General features: G+C 39.6%; 1 protein-coding gene across 1 annotated transcript; it reads right to left on the minus strand.

Moving 5' to 3' along the window:
- Positions 1 to 1,201: 1,201 nt before the first annotated feature.
- Positions 1,202 to 2,666, minus strand: LOC142538608 (uncharacterized). The gene is made up of 2 exons (XM_075643921.1): positions 2,486 to 2,666; positions 1,202 to 1,842 (listed from the first exon to the last, which is right to left on the minus strand). Exons 1-2 carry the CDS (start codon positions 2,664 to 2,666, stop codon positions 1,202 to 1,204), a joined length of 822 nt encoding a protein of 273 aa, XP_075500036.1.
- Between the last annotated feature and the right edge of the window lie 15,400 nt (positions 2,667 to 18,066).

Genomic DNA, 18,066 nt, shown 5'->3' on the forward strand with positions numbered 1-18,066 from the left:
TAGATGGCCAACTACTGCGGTCTTTCTACTCAGTGCATCGGCCATGACATTAGCTTTTCTCGGGTGGTAGCTAATGTCAAAATCATAGTCTTTAACCAGCTCCAACCATTGCTTCTGCCTCATGTTCAGCACCTTTTGGATAAAAAAATACATGAGGCTCTTATGATCGGTGAAAATCTTGCACTTTTCAACGTACAAGTAATGTCTCCAAATATTCAATGCAAAAAAGACTACGGCTAATTCAAGGTCGTGCGTCAGAAAGTTCTTCTCATGATTCTTCATCTGTCTCGAGGCATATGTGATAACCTTATCATTCTGCATCAACATGGCACCCCAATCGAGCTTTGAAGCATCAGTGTAAAGCACATAATACCCTTGCCCGAATGGCATCGCTAGAGTTGGTGCTACAGTAAGTGCTTTCTTCAACTTCTCAAAACTGCTCTAACACTCGGTACTCCACACAAACTTTACATTTTTCTTCGTCAAAGTTGTCAAGGGTACTGTAATAGACGAAAAGCCCTTGATAAACTTACGATAATATCCATCCAGGCTTAATAAATTGTGAATCTCGGATACATTCCTAGGTACTGACTATTCCTTCATAGATTCGACCTTAGATGGGTTGACCTCTACTCCATTTCTAGAAATAATTTGGCCTAAGAATGCCACCTTTTCCAACCAGAACTCACATTTGCTGAATTTGGCTAACAACTTTTGATCTCGAAGCACATACATTGTCGTCTTCAGATGTGACTGTGCTCTTTGTGACTTCTCGAGTAGATCAAAATGTTGTCTATGAACACGATATTAAAATAATCCAAATACAGCTGAAATACGTGATTCATGAGATCTATGAAGTTCACTGGGGAATTTTTCAACCCAAAAGATATCACAAGAAATCTGTGGTGTCCATAAAGAGCTTTGAAAGCCAGTTTTATGAATGTCCGCTTCTTTAATTTTAGCTGATGATAACTAGAACGAAGATCTATCTTCGATAACATCGAGTATTCTTGAAACTTGTCAAATAGGTCTTCAACTCTTGGCAAAGATACTTGTTCTTCATAGTCACTCTATTCAACTCTCGGTAGTCAGCAAAGTCTTAGACTGCCATCTTTCTTCTTCACAAAGAGAACAGGCGCGCCCCATGGGGATGAGCTAGGGCGAATATAACCCTTATCTAAAAACTATTCAATTTGATCTTTCAGCTTTTCATCTCTATATGTGCAAGTTGATAAGGTGCCTTAGAGATTGGCACGGTTACCGAAATCAGATCGATAGAAAACTCAACCTCTCTCTCCGGTGGAACGTCGGTAATGTCTTTGGGAAAAACATCAGGAAACTCCTTGACGTCCTCCACCCCCTCAATAGTCCGACTGACGGTGTCAGGGATCGAGACAACACTAGCCAGGAAATCTTGGCATCCCTTAATCATCAACTTCCTCGCGCTCAAGCAAGAGATAATGCACGGCACAGGACTGCTCGGAGCTGCCTCAAATAAGAATGATCCTCCACAGACTGGATTAATATGTACAGTCCTCCGAAAAAATTCGATTGAAGCTCCATTCGCTGCCAACCAATCCGTACCCAAAATAATGTTAAACTCGAGCTTAAGAAGTACAATAAGATCAGGTCGAACGAGGTGTGCTTGCATCTCGAGCTCAACATCACGAACCACACTGAATGATAGCATATCCTCTCCCGACGACACCATAACTCTAAATCCCAAAAGCAACTGCTCGGACGAGACCTTCAAACGGATCACAGAAGACTCGGAAATAAAGGAATGTGTAGCTTCAGAATCTAACAGCACATTCGTGGCTACGCCCTCAGGACAAATCCTTCCTGAAATTACAGTAACAACCCATCCGACACACAGTCCTTAACCCATAAATTCCCAAAATTACAAGTTCCTAGAGTTCACAGTCTAGGATATTCTAACGATTGCTAGATTAATAAAAAAAATCATGCCTTATACCAAAAGCAATAATAGCATGCCACCAAAATATCCAAAATAAATTGGCAAAGTGAGATGTTGAATAAAATACATGCGATGAGTGTAGTTTCTGGCTCAACCTCATCTGCATGCATGACGTATGCCCTACCAGTTGCAGGCGCCTGAAGCTTAGGGCAATTGAGGGTGATATGTCCTTGCTTTCAACATTTGAAGCACTTTCCAGATAACCATAAATATTTGCCATAATGTTGGCAGTTGCATTCCTTGCAAAAAAGCTTTACATTACTCTTTGGCACTCCCGGTATCTGTGGCTGCCTCAGAGCTCCCAGTTTCTGCTGACTCTGTCCCTTTCTAGGACTTGGAAAGGTTTCTTATTATGCTGATTTGATTGTTGGGCATGGTTCCTCTTGCGCTGCATCTCCCACTCAATGTCCTTCAATGACTGCCCGGCTCAAAAGGCTTTAGCAACCGAAGCAGTATAATCAATCGGGTCTACCATGATCACATCCCGATGGATCATCGGTCTCAAACCATCCAAGAAATGACGTAACTTTTCTGCAGCATCATTTGCAATCAGGGGCACAAAGTGACAGCCCCGGTCAAATTTCTGGACAAATTTAGCAACAGATACATCCCCCTGGCGGAGTCTCATAAACTCTCTCCTCAACCTTGAACGAACGTCAGTGGTGAAATACTTCTCAAAGCATACCATCTTTAAGCCCGTCCATGTCAGTGCCTAGCAGTGACTCATTGAATTTCTTGGATATCCCACAAAGTAACATAAAATGGATCGACTATCCAATGTATCTCTCACTATCTGTTTCACATAAACAGAGAATTCCCATACTCTAAGATAAGAATATTTGTGAGGCTTACCCATCCATATCTCATATGGTGTCTTATCTACTGTTTTTGAATGGACATTGTTCAACAATAGTGCCACTGTCTCAAGCGTATATCCCCAAAAATATGGCAGCAACTCCGTCAACCCCATCATAGACCGAACCATGTCCATCAAAGTCCGTTACGATGCTCTGGAACACCATTCAACTGCGGTGTAGCAGGCGGAGTCCACTGCGAGAGAATCCCATTCTCCCTAAGATACTCTTGGAACTCGGCACTCAGGTACTCACCACATCGATTCGATAGAAGTGACTAGATGCTTCGTCCCAACTATTTCTCTACTTCATTTCTGAATTCTTTGAACCTTTCAAATGCTTAAGATCTATATTTCATCAAATACACATACACGTACCTTGAAATATCATCGATAAATGTGATGAAGTAGGCATGTCCAGGCTTAGTGGTGATGCTAAGTGGACCACACACATCAGTATGGATCAAATCCAATAATCCTTTGGCTCGCTCCACGTGGCCCTTAAAAGGAAATTTTGTCATCTTTTGTAAAGTTCTGTACTTTTAAACTATTTAAAATTTGCGGAAAAATAAAAATTTTCTTAGATATGAAATAAACCTTCAAGTTTCGATTAAAATAAACTTTTCATCCAAAATATTTGCAATAAAATGATCACAAATAAATTTTGCTAAAAACACTTGTTCAAATAACGTGAAGAAATCTCGTAAAAGTCAGAGTATTAAAATCATCATGCATAAAATCTTAAAAACATTGGCGGTCCAAGGGTTTAGCCTCCTGTGCAGTCCAAGCCGGCTCATTGGTCATCACCCCTCATATCCTCATACTCGTCCTCACCTGCATCGATCAAGTCTAGTGAGTCTAAAGATTCAATATGTATAAACTTGAAATAACAAGTAATACATAATAAAACCACATGCATCTTTAAGGTAGAACGTATACTTAAACTTGAACGTATTTGCATAAACATAGAAGTGCCAACATATCATAAAACTTTTCATAACATACTTGCATCATTTATACTTGAGCATACATAAGCATCATCATTTTGTGTAGAGATGTGTTTCAAAGCAAGTGACCCATTCATAAATGTGCCTGATCAGACTAAACTATAGTACTGGGCTAGTAGGGATGTCCACTACCACATACATGAGATCCCCTGCATGCTTTATCAGATGGATTGGTCCCTAGTCATTCTTTATAGCTTTCCAATCCTGATCTAATCCCGGTCATGCTTTACCGGGGTGGAGAGGTCACCGGCCACGTTCACCGGCTTATCTCTCATCGCCATGTAAGTATGTTCGATGTGCCAAAAAAAATATTTTTAAGTTTTTGAGGTATGCTAAATGTCTTGTGACCAATTATGAACGGCTCCAAACCCGTTCATAATCGGTCACAAGACATTTAGCATATCTCAAAAACTTAAAAATATTTAATTCGGCACATCGAACATACTTACATGGTGATGAGAGATTCGTTGGATATCGCTTGGGGCCACTGCTGCACATTTTAACACATTTTCAAGCTCTTAACTTTTATAACTTAAACGTAGGTAATCGTGCTCACCATCGAAGTGAATAAATCGCTTATGACATTCTAGATCACCCGAGACTTGACTATGTTTAATCATTCTAAACCATGACATCGAACCCCAAAACAATCTCTATATAAAGTGTGAACATTTCCCAAACATGGAAGACATGGACTTGAGAAGAAGTTGTTTTAAAAACATAGACAAGCGCCAAGGCGCTGGGCACTGCTGCGCTGCAGCACTGGCTAGCGCCTAGGCGCTAGGCATTGGTGCAGCAGTGCTGGCAGGGCCACAGTCTCAGCGCTGCGGCGCCTCTAGGCAGTACGAATGTCGGCTGCTGCGAATGTAATGCCCGAGATTTTGATTATTGTAATCTGAAATGATTTATTGATAATTGATGTGATTATAGACGGAAAGGATCGGACCGGGGAAGACCGGAGAAAAATTTTTTACGTGTGAGGACTGTGCCCTCGCGCATATGCACGACCCAGCAGGGCGCATATGCGCGAGGTAGGCAGAGAACCTCGCGCATATGCGCGACCAGGACCCGTGCATATGCGCGAGTATGACAGAGAACCTTGCGCATATGCGCCGGAAGAGGACGCGCATATGCGCGAGCAGAGGAAATCTTAATGCCGAGACCAGTAGGTCTCGCGCATATGTGCCGAGGAAGGTCGTGCATATGCGCGAGCAGAGGAAATCTTAATGCCGAGACTAGTAGGTCTCGCGCATATGCGCCGAGGAAGGTCGCGCATATGCGCGAGACGTGCAGCTTGAAGAGTGAGCCACGTTTCTTTAGACATGCATTGATATATATAAGTGGTTACAATTCCTTCAGAAGTTTGTAAAAAAAACGAGAAAAGCTTCGTAGAATCCTTACGCTTTTTCATATTTGAGAGTTGTGATTGTGCAAAATCCGACCGTCTGATTTTTTATCTGACTTCAGTACCATGTTCCTATCGACAAGAACTTCAACTGGACGTAAGTTTTATTACTTATTGATATGATTTGAAAATCTGATATGAGAGGAATCATGATATGACTGTTATTATATGTTCCTGAGATTGTTGTCATCGTATAATCGAAATCGGATCGAAGAAAAGACACCGTATGAAATTGTTATCATTTTCAGATTGAATTTGATTGAGATTATACAGGTTTGATATCAGATCGTGTCACGCCCCGTGTCCGAAGCGTCTGTGACATCCGGCATTGTTTAACAATTACTTGAAAACAATTAAGCCTCGTATCGAAATGCCGAAAACGAGTCTTTTTCATAAATAAAACATTGTCTTTACATTGACAATAGACTAAAATACATCAGAGTTGCAAATGCGGAACTAAACAAAGGAAAATAAAATTCTTGAATCTTGATCTCGATCCTTGATTCACCATCACCAAAAAGCATCTTGCTCTTCCTCATTCAGTTGTTCCTCGTTTTTAATCTGAAATTTGTAAGGGGTGAATGTTTTGAGAAACACTCAGCAAGTGGGGGTCGATCGATTTCCAATGATACATATAGAACTTAAACTTTAAAAAATTTCTTTAACAAACTTTCAAATCTTATTACTTTTAACTCATCATAACAGAAACGAAACAATTATGACACAGAGGTTATTTGACGATTCAGAGCAGTTCAGAAACTGATTAGAACAATTCGGAACAGAACAGATTGGAACAGACAGAACACGGTTACTCATCTCATTTCCATGGTCAAATTGTACCCAATATGTTAGTCCTCTAAGGGGTGAGGCCAGAACTCAGTTTTATACCCACCGGTGGGGGCCAGACAGAAATGGTTTTATACCCACCATTGGAGACCAAACGGAAATGGTTTTATACCCACCATTGGGGGCCAGACAGAATCACAATTCTTGTCCCATTTCAAATTGAATCGTAACAGTGTAAACAAAATTCAGAGACAACAGACAGAACTTATCAGATTTCTCAGAGTTCAGATTTTCAGACAGACACAGCGGAATCAAAGGAATTTGAAGCATAGAAGAAAACACATAATCGATCGAAAATTAAAATAAAACAGACTCACATTTTCGAAAATAAGGACACACATTCATGCATGTCATAACTTATATATTCAAGATTTAAAAATACAAATGAATATACATATCAAAAACCCACTTACCGTATTTTGAGGATAGAACCGAAATTCGTAGATGTTGACACGAAGTTTCCTCTCGGATTTCGGCAGCACTTCGACTTATAATTTGAACAAAACACTCTTATTATTTCAGCAGCACTACGACGTAGAGATCTAGCACTCGACAGCACAAAGCTTCTCCTTGTCTTGGCCGATATTTTTGGAACGATTTTTTGGGGGAAAGGAACCGATTTTCTTGCTGAATTTTTGAGTGTCTTTTCTTTCATCCATGGTGTAGTATTTATAGAGGAATTTGAGACCCTTTCCCTAGCCTTGGCCGAAATCTTGGGCTCCAAGGAAGCAATAATTGTGGTCAAAGCATCTCAAGCACCAAAGGTCATTTCCTGCACCATAAATTTGTCCTAGCCTCTTAGCTCCTCCCTTAGCTCCTTCATTGGTTATCTCCATGGTCATTTCTTGCATAATAAGTGTGTCCAAACCTTTAGCTTCTCCTTTAGCTCTCTTTTTGGCCTTTTTAGGACAAGCATAGTTATGCTTCTTTGAGCCGGAAGATCGAGCTCATGAGCTAGGGGTTTTCTCCCCAAGAATGAATGAACTTCCTTGAGCTGAGGGTTTTAGCTTGTGAGCTAAGGGTTTCCTCTTCCGAGTGACGTACCCTCAATTCTCAAGGTTTAGCATTGCCTCGGCTTCTTTTTGAGCTACTTCCCGAGCTTTTTGAGGTGCTTTGCTTCGAAAATTCCGGGTTCTCACAGATTGAGTTTGTTGTTGATTATGATTTGAGATTGATAATTGTATTGCTGGGTATATTGAGATTGTGCAGTTATGCCGTTGAAACAGAATTAGGTTGAGTTCTGATTATATCCAGTATTGATTTGAGTGATATATTGATATTGTACTCCTCGACATTGTCATTGCCAGATTGAGCATTGACATATTTGAATTCGAGACTTCGACTTCATCAGATCGACAAGAGAAAGGTATAAATCAATGTTGAACTGAGAAGATACGACTGGAGTTTGAATTGACTTGAGTTTCCCAAAACCACATACTTTACTTTATTGCATTGATATTTGCAATTCATGAGATTTATATGCTTAGTCTGTTTATTTATAGCAAAGTATGTGTTGCGTCATGGGCGGATGTGTCTAGTCATTGGCGGAGGTGCCAAGTCTTTGGCGGATGTGACAAGACACTACAAGTTTGGTTTATATCGATGTTGCTTTGGAGCGGATTGGCTTCTATTGCGGAGATTCGGTATATTATACCAATGTCCAGGAACTGGGATCCCTAGATTAAAGATGAGTCGAGTCTGAGATGATGAGTCACGATTTTGATTTACAGTTGTATATCGATTCATGTCTTTCAGATTTTGATACATGTTATTGATATCTGTTTCATGCTTTTATATCTGTTATATGATTGCATGTACACGTTGTTTATGCGAGAACCCGGGATTTTACGGTCCAAGGCGAATCAAGCATGTAATACGAACTTGAAGTTTAACTCAAACTAAGCTCTAAAATTTTCGTTCCAACTAGATAACTTGAATATTAACTTAGATTTCAGCTAACTTAACTCGAAGAAATATCTTCAAAGCTCGGAGATTAACTCAACAGGAGGCCAAGATACAAGTAATCGCATCCATCAAAGTATTGTCACGGGAGGAGTAAAACCCCAGCTCAAGGACTCGATCTTTCAGCTCAAAGAAGCTCAACCAAGCTTGTCCTAACAAGACCAAAAGGGGAGCTATAAGTTGAGCCAAGAGTTTGGACAAATTAAGTATGCAAGAAATAACATTTGAGTAAACCCATGAAGGAGCTAAGGGAGGAGCTAAAGGACTAAGACATATTGTTGATGCAGGAAATGACCCTTTAGAAAACCAAAGTGACAATTAAGGAATGCATGAGATTTTGAGCCACCATAATTATCACATTCAAACCTTTTCTTGGACCCCAAGTGGTCGACCAAGGTGGTTAGGTGGAAGGTCTTTCTTTTGCCTATAAATACCACTCATTTGGTTGAAACAAAACACACCACAAAACCTATCAAATTTTGGTTCCCCTGACCCCTACAAATCTCGGCCGAATTCAAGGAAGAAGGAAGACACATTTTCGTGCATTCCAGAGTTGTTTTTCTTTGCCAAAGTGCTGCCGAAATTTCATGAAAGAGCTTTATATAAAAGATCAAGTAAGTGGGCTTTTGTTATGTACTTCATTTGTATATTTAAAACTTTGCATATAAATGATATGGCATGCCTGATTGTGTGTCCATTTTTTCAAATCTCAGTCTGTTGTTTAAAATTTCGATCGATTATATGTTATGTCCTTCGAAATTCTTTGATTCCGCTGTGTCCGTTTGAAATTCTGATATGTTCTGTCTAATAAGTCTGAATTATGTGGCACTGTTACGATTCGAAATTGAAATGGGACGAGAATTTTAGTTCTGTTCTGGCCCCCATTGCTGGGTATAAAACCATGTTCTGTCTGGCCCCTATCGGTGGGTATAAAACCGTGTTCTGGCCTCACCCCTTAGAGGACTAATATATTGGGGACAATTTGACCCCTTATAATAAAGTATCTTGATTGTAGTAAACTTGTGACTAAGAAAATATTATGTGTACCAAACTATTTTGAAACTTTTTATTAACTTATTGCATATGTAAAAATGGATGAGTATCTTATTTAAATGTTTTTATCTTATAGGAAACCAACATGGACTTTCAAAGCATTGTAAATGAACTTCAGAAACAACTTCAGGAAAAGGAGTCAGAAATTAAAACGCTGAAAGAAAAAAATGATAAACTTGAGAGAGATAACTACCAGTTGGACGGGAATAACGTGTGCATGATGGAGGATCTTCGTGAGGTCAGAGTGGAAGAGAAGAAACTACGCGAAGACGTTAGACGTTATGCTGCTTATCATCTAGAGTCAGAGCGTCAACACGAGATCACCAAGCAAGAGTTGAAGAAAGCGCAAGATAGAATTTTTACGCTCGAAATCCGCGATAATAGTCTCCTCAAAACGCAGCGCCTTCTTGAGAACAAATTGAGGAGCAAGAAATCGATGAAAAAGTAAGTCAATCAACAATACAAGAACTACAGGACCAAGTGAACAACCTCGATCACCACAACACACAATTGTAGAATTACATCGAACATCTACAAAATGAGATGGTCAATATGGAAGAACTCATGGAGCAACTCGAAGAAAACCCTGAGGAAGAAGAAATTAATGAAGCAGTAGGGGACGGAGAAGTTATAGACGAGTAGAGAGAGAACTCTAGATTAGGCATTGGTTGTATTTAGAATTATTTAATTAATCATTTGTTTGAAACTTTTAATTTTATGAATTTGAAAATTTAATGAAATTATTTTGATTTTACATTAAGGTAAATAAAATTAATAAAATATATGTTTATAGGATATGGCAGGCAGACCACCCCGAAATAATCGTAACCCTCGTGGCACCAACCAAGATGAAAACCCACCACCACAAGCGAGAGTAAATCTCAGTCAAGAAGATATGATGGAAATAGCTACTATCGTAGCAGCGACGTTGCAAGGATTCATAAACCCATTGGCTAACGCTATTCAACCACCTCAAGAACCACAACCGCGTGGGATTAAATATCATTATGAATCCCTCCGAAGAAATCGAGTTCCAACTTTCGACGGGAACCCAGACCCGGAAGTCAGTCATAATTGGCTCAAAAATGTCGAATCACAATTACACCTACTTGAAGTGCCTGAAGAATTGAGAGTAGTGGTTGTAACACCGTTTCTTGAGGACAGAGCACGAAAATGGTGGGAAACCGTAGCACCATCTCTAGCCGAAGTGGAAGATATCACCTGGCAGATTTTTAAGAGAGAGTTTCTGAAACAATACTATCCAGCCGAATTTCGTCTGCAGAAGCTGAATGAATTTGAAAATTTCAGGCAGACAGCGGATATGACGGTAATGGAATATACCTCAAGGTTTAATGATCTGGGAACCTACGTCCCAACAATTATGTCTGATGAAACCTTGAAGATGCATCGTTTTAAGAAAGGACTGAGCAGCCGGATTCAATCGGCTTTGGCGGTGTTCAAACCAAACAATTTTGCTGATTCGATGGGCGCGGCAATGAGCGCGGAAACAGATATTAAGCGCCGTGAAGATGCCGTGAAGATGAAAACAGGAATAAGAGACCCTTGGTCAACCAAACTACTCAAAATGGTCCCAAATTTAAGAAGTCGAATCATTCAAGCGGACCGCCAAAAGGAAAGTTAAACAGTGCTGGCAACACCGAAGGAAAGTGGTGTGATACATGTCGACAGAAGCATGTTGGAGAATGTTATCGGAAGACAGGCGCTTGTTTTAAGTGCGGAAAGGTGGGTCATAGAATTAAAGATTGTCCAGACAACAAGGACAAAGGGGCGGGGCCCAGCAAACAATATGAAAATAAGACTAATGCTCGGGTTTATGCAATAACCCAAGAAGAAGCTGTTAGAGTAGATGCCCTGCAAGCCAACGGTTGGCTAGGGAATTTATTGACTCAAGTAAAATAAACAATCTTTATTTTAATATAATTTAACTTTTAATAGTCTTGTTATACTTTATCTGTATACCCATGCAATCAGCATAGATAAAGTCCTTGATTATGCTTTAATACAAATGAATCGTAATTGGATGTTGAAACTCATTTGTAAACACTGCATATTCTAAATTCGTTCCTAGTCGATTCAGCCGCCTAAAACAGGGATAAAGGCCGCTTGAGCTCGAGACTAGCATCTGTGATGTTGTGTACTGCGTTTCTTGGTAAGGGCATAGAGATGTCCAAACATGCAGATGGGTAGTCATATGATGATTATACAGAACAACCCTCCCTCGGACTGTCCAAGTGGTTATCATTCATCGAGAGGATAAGTCCGTGATTATGATTGTACACCATTAGTCCTTACGACCCGGAACAACATTGAGGCTCTATATGCTAGGGCTGTGCTTTGACTCGTTTACCGGCTCCAGGAGAGTCATCAGGTGGCTAGGTTGGGTATAGTTGCGACACATATAGGAACCAGTGCATTGTAGTCGGGGATTCACCGCTCACCTGCAGGTGTGGATATCCTATGTGATCTAATGAAATAATAGTGCATGGAATCTCTGGCCAGAGTATGAGATGTACGTTGGAGAAGAAGTTCTCCAATAGTACACGCGATGCCACTATTATAGTTATCACATAGTTATCGAATTATTATGCAACCCTCGATGAACCATTGGTTGCAGATTCGATCGGGATATATGAGATGAAGGGACCGTACTGTACGTTACTCATAATCGACTGGTTCTTGCAGGCACTATCAGTGATACCTAGGGATCATGGGGCGATGCTACTAGACGCTCTTACCATAATCCGATGGGTGCAATCAGAAATGAGTTCTGACATTCTTGATCAAGGTGTTGATGAAAAGAATGGGGCTAACTAGGGTAAGGCCGAATAAGAATAAATATTATTCTGAATCACAAAGAGTTGTGAACCCACGGCTAGCTGTATCCCTGAACCATTGAGGGTCACACAAGCACTGGGTCGTTTGTTCCCGTTGAGAGAATAAATTCAAGGAGTTGAATTTATATTATGATATAGTAAATTCAAGGAGTTGAATTTATGATAACTAAATTTTGAGAAAATATATAGTAAATTCAAGAAGTTGAATTTATGAAATTTGAAGAGAATAAATTCAAGGAGTTGAATTTATAAAATTTGATAATTTAATTTATTAAACTCAAAAGTTGGGTTTATTAAATATTAAATTTTGGAGGTGATAAAATTCAAGGAGTTGAATTTATAATTTTAATAATAAATTCAAATGTTGAATTTATAATGAATTTAATTTATTAAACTCAAAAGTTGAGTTTATTAAAAATTAAATTAAATATAGTTGGAAGTATGTTTAATGGGCTTGTAGGGGTACAAGTCCAACATACTAAATAATTAAAGTTCTTAATGGACATTGATTTATTAATTAAACTAGTTGGACTAGCCCAATTAATTAATCAAGCCCATTAATGTTAATTATGATAATTAGGTCATGAAAATTTCTTTTTAAAAAGGAGTTTGACCTAAAAGACATAGCCTCCACCTATTCTAAAGTGTGACTCACGAGAATTGCATCCAAAATTCCTCCAAAATATTTTGGCCAATTTTTAAGAGAAGAGATTTGAGTCTCTCTCAAATTTTTAATCTCTACGCAAAAGTTCTTCTAAATTTCTAGTGCAATTTAGAAGAGGAACAAATATTTCAGTCGTGGACCGGATTAGGAGATCGAAGAAAGTTCGTAGAGATTTACAACAAGAGCTACGTTCGCTAATATCGATGTAGTTGGAGTCACGTGATTTATTCACCAAAGGTATAACATTCTTTACACCCTATGAATGTTTTTGTTAAAATCATACCAGCGCCCAAAGCAAAATATATTTTGATTGTCAAAATAAATAAAATCTTTTAAACTTCCGCTGCGTTTGAGCGTGTAGAAAACCGAGATCCAACAGAAGCGGATAACACCAACGAAGTAGTGGCAGGTACCATCTTACTCAATAAATTGCCTGCATATGATTTGTTTGATTTTGGTGCCACACATTCATTTGTGTTTAGAAGATTTGCTAAGAAGCTTAAACTTGAACATGATATTCTTAGTGAACCGTTAAGAGTAGCAACACCTGCCACCAAAATAATTGAAACCCACAAAGTGTATCGAAACTGTAAAATTTGTATCAGCAAACAAACTTTTGAAGTGGAATTGATCCAACTCAATATGGTTGAGTTTGACGTCATTCTTGGAATGGACTGGTTAGCTAAAAATCATGCCATAGTAGACTGTCAAAAGAAAGATATTAGAATTCAGACTCCGACTAAAGAAGAAGTCATATATCACGGAAAATCCAAAGAAAGAAAAACTCTGTTATGTGCCTCACAAGTCTAGAAGGCCATAAAAGGAGGAGAAGAAATTTATCTAGCAATGATCGATGAGATCAAAGTAGAAGAGGTTCCAAAATTGGAAGATATTCCAATTGTTCAAGATTTTCCAGATGTTTTTCCTGAGGAATTACCAGGCGAGATACCTGATAGGGAAGTAGAATTTGAAATCAATTTGGTCCCTGGTGCTGCACCCATATCAAAGGCACCATACCGAATGGCTCCAGCAGAATTGAAGGAGTTAAAGGAACAACTTCAAGAATTACTAGACAAGAAACAGGTCTGCCTTAGTGCATCCCCGTGGGGAGCCCCAGTGCTTTATGTAAAGAAAAAGGTCGGAAGCATGAGGCTATTGACTGCCCGGAATTGAACAAGATCACCATAAAGAATAAGTACCCACTCCCAAGAATAGATGATCTTTTCGATCAGTTAAAGGGATCCAAGGTCTTCTCAAAACTAGATCTGAGATCTGGTTACCATCAGTTGAAGGTCAAAGCTGAAGATATCCCTAAAACTGCGTTCAGGACGAGATATGGACATTCGAATTCACAATAATGCTTTTTGGCCTCACAAATGCTCCTGCAGCATTCATGGACCTGATGAATCGGGTATTCAAACCGTACCTCGACAAGTTTGTGGTTGTCTTCATAGATGATATCCTTGTGTACTCACCAAGTGAAAAAGAACACATAGAACATCTGCGTCTCACTTTGCAGACACTACGGGAAAAGGAACTATATGCCAAATTCAAGAAGTGTGAATTTTGGTTGAAAAGTGTGGCGTTCCTAGGTCATATAATTTCTGAATATGGGGTGTCAGTAGACCCTAAGAAGGTGGAGGCAATCAAGGATTGGCCGCAACCAAAGACAGTGACTGAAGTAAGGAGTTTTCTGGGTTTAGCTGGCTACTATAGAAAATTTGTGGAAGGATTTTCATCGATAGCCATTCCACTAACCAAACTTACTCAGAAAAATTCGAAATTTATTTGGGATGAAGCGTGTGAAAGAAGTTTTGAAACTCTGAAGATGAAACTCGCATCCACACCCGTACTAGTTCTTCCCGAGGATGGTAAGAATTTCACTGTATACAGTGACGTTTCAAAGGGGGGATTAGGGTTTGTGCTTATGCAAGAGGGTCAGGTAATTGCTTATGCCTCACGGCAATTGAAACCATATGAGCAGAATTATCCCACACATGATCAAGAGTTAGCCGCAGTAGTATTTGCGCTTCAAATCTGGAGGCACTACCTTTATGGAGTAAAATGCGAAGTTTTTACTGATCACCCGAGCCTCAAGTACATTTTCACCCAAAAGGAATTAAACATGAGGCAAAGAAGGTGGATGGAACTTCTCAAGGACTATGATTTGTCAATCAATTACCATCCGGGTAAGACAAATAAAGTGGCAGATGCGTTAAGCCAGAGGAACCCTGGGAAGGTGAACTTATCTTCACTATCAGTACAACCAGGTCTCCGAGAGACCATCAAATTGAAGCAGAGTCAAGACACCTCCATCCTTAAAATTAAGGAACAAATCAAAGAAGGAAAAGTTCCAGAATTTCAAATTGATGAAAATGGGATACTCTGGATGAAAGGACGATTGTTTGTGCCAAACATCGATGGAATTCGAGAAGAGGTAATGGCCGAGACACATAAATCGAGATTTTCGGTACATCCAAGGAGTACCAAAATGTATAGAGATCTGAAAAATAATTACTGGTGGAACGGAATGAAGAAAGACATGGCTGTCTTTGTTTCCAAGTGCCTAACCTGTCAACAAGTCAAGGCAGAGCATCAACGATTTGGAGGACTTTTACAGCCATTGGAAATACCAACATGGAAGTGGGATAATATCTCCATGGACTTTGTAGTCAGGCTACCAAAAGCAAGACAAGGTCATGATGGAATCTGGGTAATCGCTGACAGATTGACTAAGTCGGCACATTTCATACCGGTGCGGATGACTTACAACCTGGATAAGCTTGCTACCTTGTATATGGACAACATAGTTAGGCTACACGGAGTCCCGACAAGTATACTGTCTGACAGAGATCCAAGATTTGTATCAAGAATTTGGAAAAGTTTCCAAAAGGCTATGGGGACCAAGGTTACTCTCAGCACGGCCTATCATCCTCAGACGGATGGCCAAACTGAAAGGACAATTCAAACCCTCGAGGATATGCTGAGGGCATGTGCACTGGATTTTTCTGAAAATTGGACTGAACAGTTACCCCTAATAGAATTCGCCTATAATAACAGCTATCACAGTAGCATCAAGATGGCTCCGTATGAAGCTTTGTATGGTAGAAAGTGTAGGTCGCCTCTATATTGTCACGGAGTTGGAGAAAAAGCTGTTACTGGACCAGAGCTTGTTCAATTAACCGTTGACAAAGTATCCATAATCGAGGAAAGACTCAAAGCAGCACAAGATAGACAGAAAAGTTGGGCCGATCTGAAGAGAAGATCCTTACAGTTGGAAATTGGTGAAAAAGCTTACGTCAAAGTCTCTCCCATGAAAGGAGTGGTTCGGTTCAGTAAATCCGGAAAGTTGAATCCGAGATATGTGGGACCTTTCGAGATACTGGAGAAGGTAGGAACCTTAGCCTACCGATTAGCGTTACCACCAGACATGGCCAGGATACATAACGTTTTCCACATCTCACAGCTGAGGAAGTATGTCCCAGACCCGAGTCATGTACTCAAGATTACACCACTGATGATTGAAGGAAAACTCAACGAAGAACTAAAATACGAAGAAGTCCCTACCCAAATAGTGGACTCAAAATACCAAGTGTTGAGAAACCGGACAATACCTTATGTCAAGGTACAATGGTCAAATCACACTGAAAGGGAGGCAACTTGGGAACTCGAGGAGAAAATGCGATCGCAATACCCTCATCTATTCGAAAGATCAAGCTAATGCAAAGTTTCGAGGACGAAACTTTCAATAAGAAGGGAGGGATGTGAGAACCCGGGATTTTACGATCCAAGGCGAATCAAGTATGTAATACGAACTTGAAGTTTAACTCAAACTAAGCTCTAAAATTTTTGTTCCAACTAGATAACTTGAATATTAACTTAGATTTCAGCTAACTTAACTCGAAGAAATAGCTTCAAAGCTCGGAGATTAACTCAACATGAGGCCAAGCTACAAGTAATCGCATCCATCAAAGTATTGTCACGGGAGGAGTAAAACCCCAGCTCAAGGACCCGATCTTTCAGCTCAAAGAAGCTCAACCAAGCTTGTCCTAACAAGACCAAAAGGGGAGCTATAAGTTGAGCCAAGAGTTTGGACAAATTAAGTATGCAAGAAATAACCTTTGAGTAAACCCATGAAGGAGCTAAGGGAGGAGCTAAAGGACTAAGACATATTGATGATGCAGGAAATGACCCTTTAGAAAACCAAAGTGACAATTAAGGAATGCATGAATTTTTGAGCCACCATAATGGTCACATTCAAACCTTTTCTTGGACCCCAAGTGGTCGACCAAGGTGGCTAGGTGGAAGGTCTTTCTTTTGCCTATAAATACCACTCATTTGGTTGAAACAAAACACACCACAAAACCTCTCAAATTTCGGTTCCCCTCACCCCTACAAATCTCGGCCGAATTCAAGGAAGAAGGAAGACACATTTTCGTGCATTCCAGAGTTGTTTTTCTGTGCCGAAGTGCTGCCGAAATTTCAAGAAAGAGTTTATATTAAAGATCAAGTAAGTGGGCTTTTGTTATGTACTTCATTTGTATATTTAAAACTTTGCATATAAATGATATGGCATGCATGATTGTGTGTCCATTCTTTCGAAATCTCAGTCTGTTGTTTAAAATTTTGATCGATTATATGTTCTGTCCTTCGAAATTCTTTGATTCCGATGTATCCGTCTGAAATTCTGATATGTTCTATCTGATAAGTCTGAATTTTGTGGCACTGTTACGATTCAAAATTGAAATGGGACGAGAATTGTAGTTCTGTTCTGGCCCCCATCGGTGGGTATAAAACCGTGTTCTGGCCTCACCCCTTAGAGGACTAACATATTGGGGACAATTTGACCATGGAAATGAGATGTGTAACAGTGTTCTGTCTGATCCGATCTATTCTGTTCTGAATTTTTCTGATCTGTTTCTGAACTGCTCTGAATCGTCTGATAACCTCTGTCTCATATTTGTTTCTGTTATGATGAGTTAAAAGTAATAAGATTTGAAAGTTTTTTAAAGAAATGTTTTAAAGATTAAGTTATATATGTATCTTTGGAATCGATCGACCCCCACTTGTTGAGTGTTTTCCCAAAACACTCACCCCCTTATAATTTCAGATAAAAGTGAAGAACAAATAAATGAGGAGGAGCAGGAAGTTTTCTGGGGTTGGTGATCGATGATCAAGAGCAAGAATCAAGTTATCCCTTTTGTTTAAGTTTTCTGCATTTCGCAACTCTGATGTATTTTATTTCATTGTCATTGTAAGACAATACTTTATTTATGAAAAAGACTGGGTTGATTTGATACGAGGCTTTATTGTTTTCAATATAATTGTTAAACAATGCCGGATGTCACCGACGCTTCGGACTCGGGGCGTGACAGTTTATACTGGGAATTTTATTCTCAATGGAGTTATCCGGCTGTTGTTGTATTTGTATGTGTGCATGACA

This window comes from Primulina tabacum, chromosome 3, assembly GCF_025594145.1.
Source record: "Primulina tabacum isolate GXHZ01 chromosome 3, ASM2559414v2, whole genome shotgun sequence".
NCBI classification, from domain to species: Eukaryota; Viridiplantae; Streptophyta; class Magnoliopsida; order Lamiales; family Gesneriaceae; genus Primulina; species Primulina tabacum.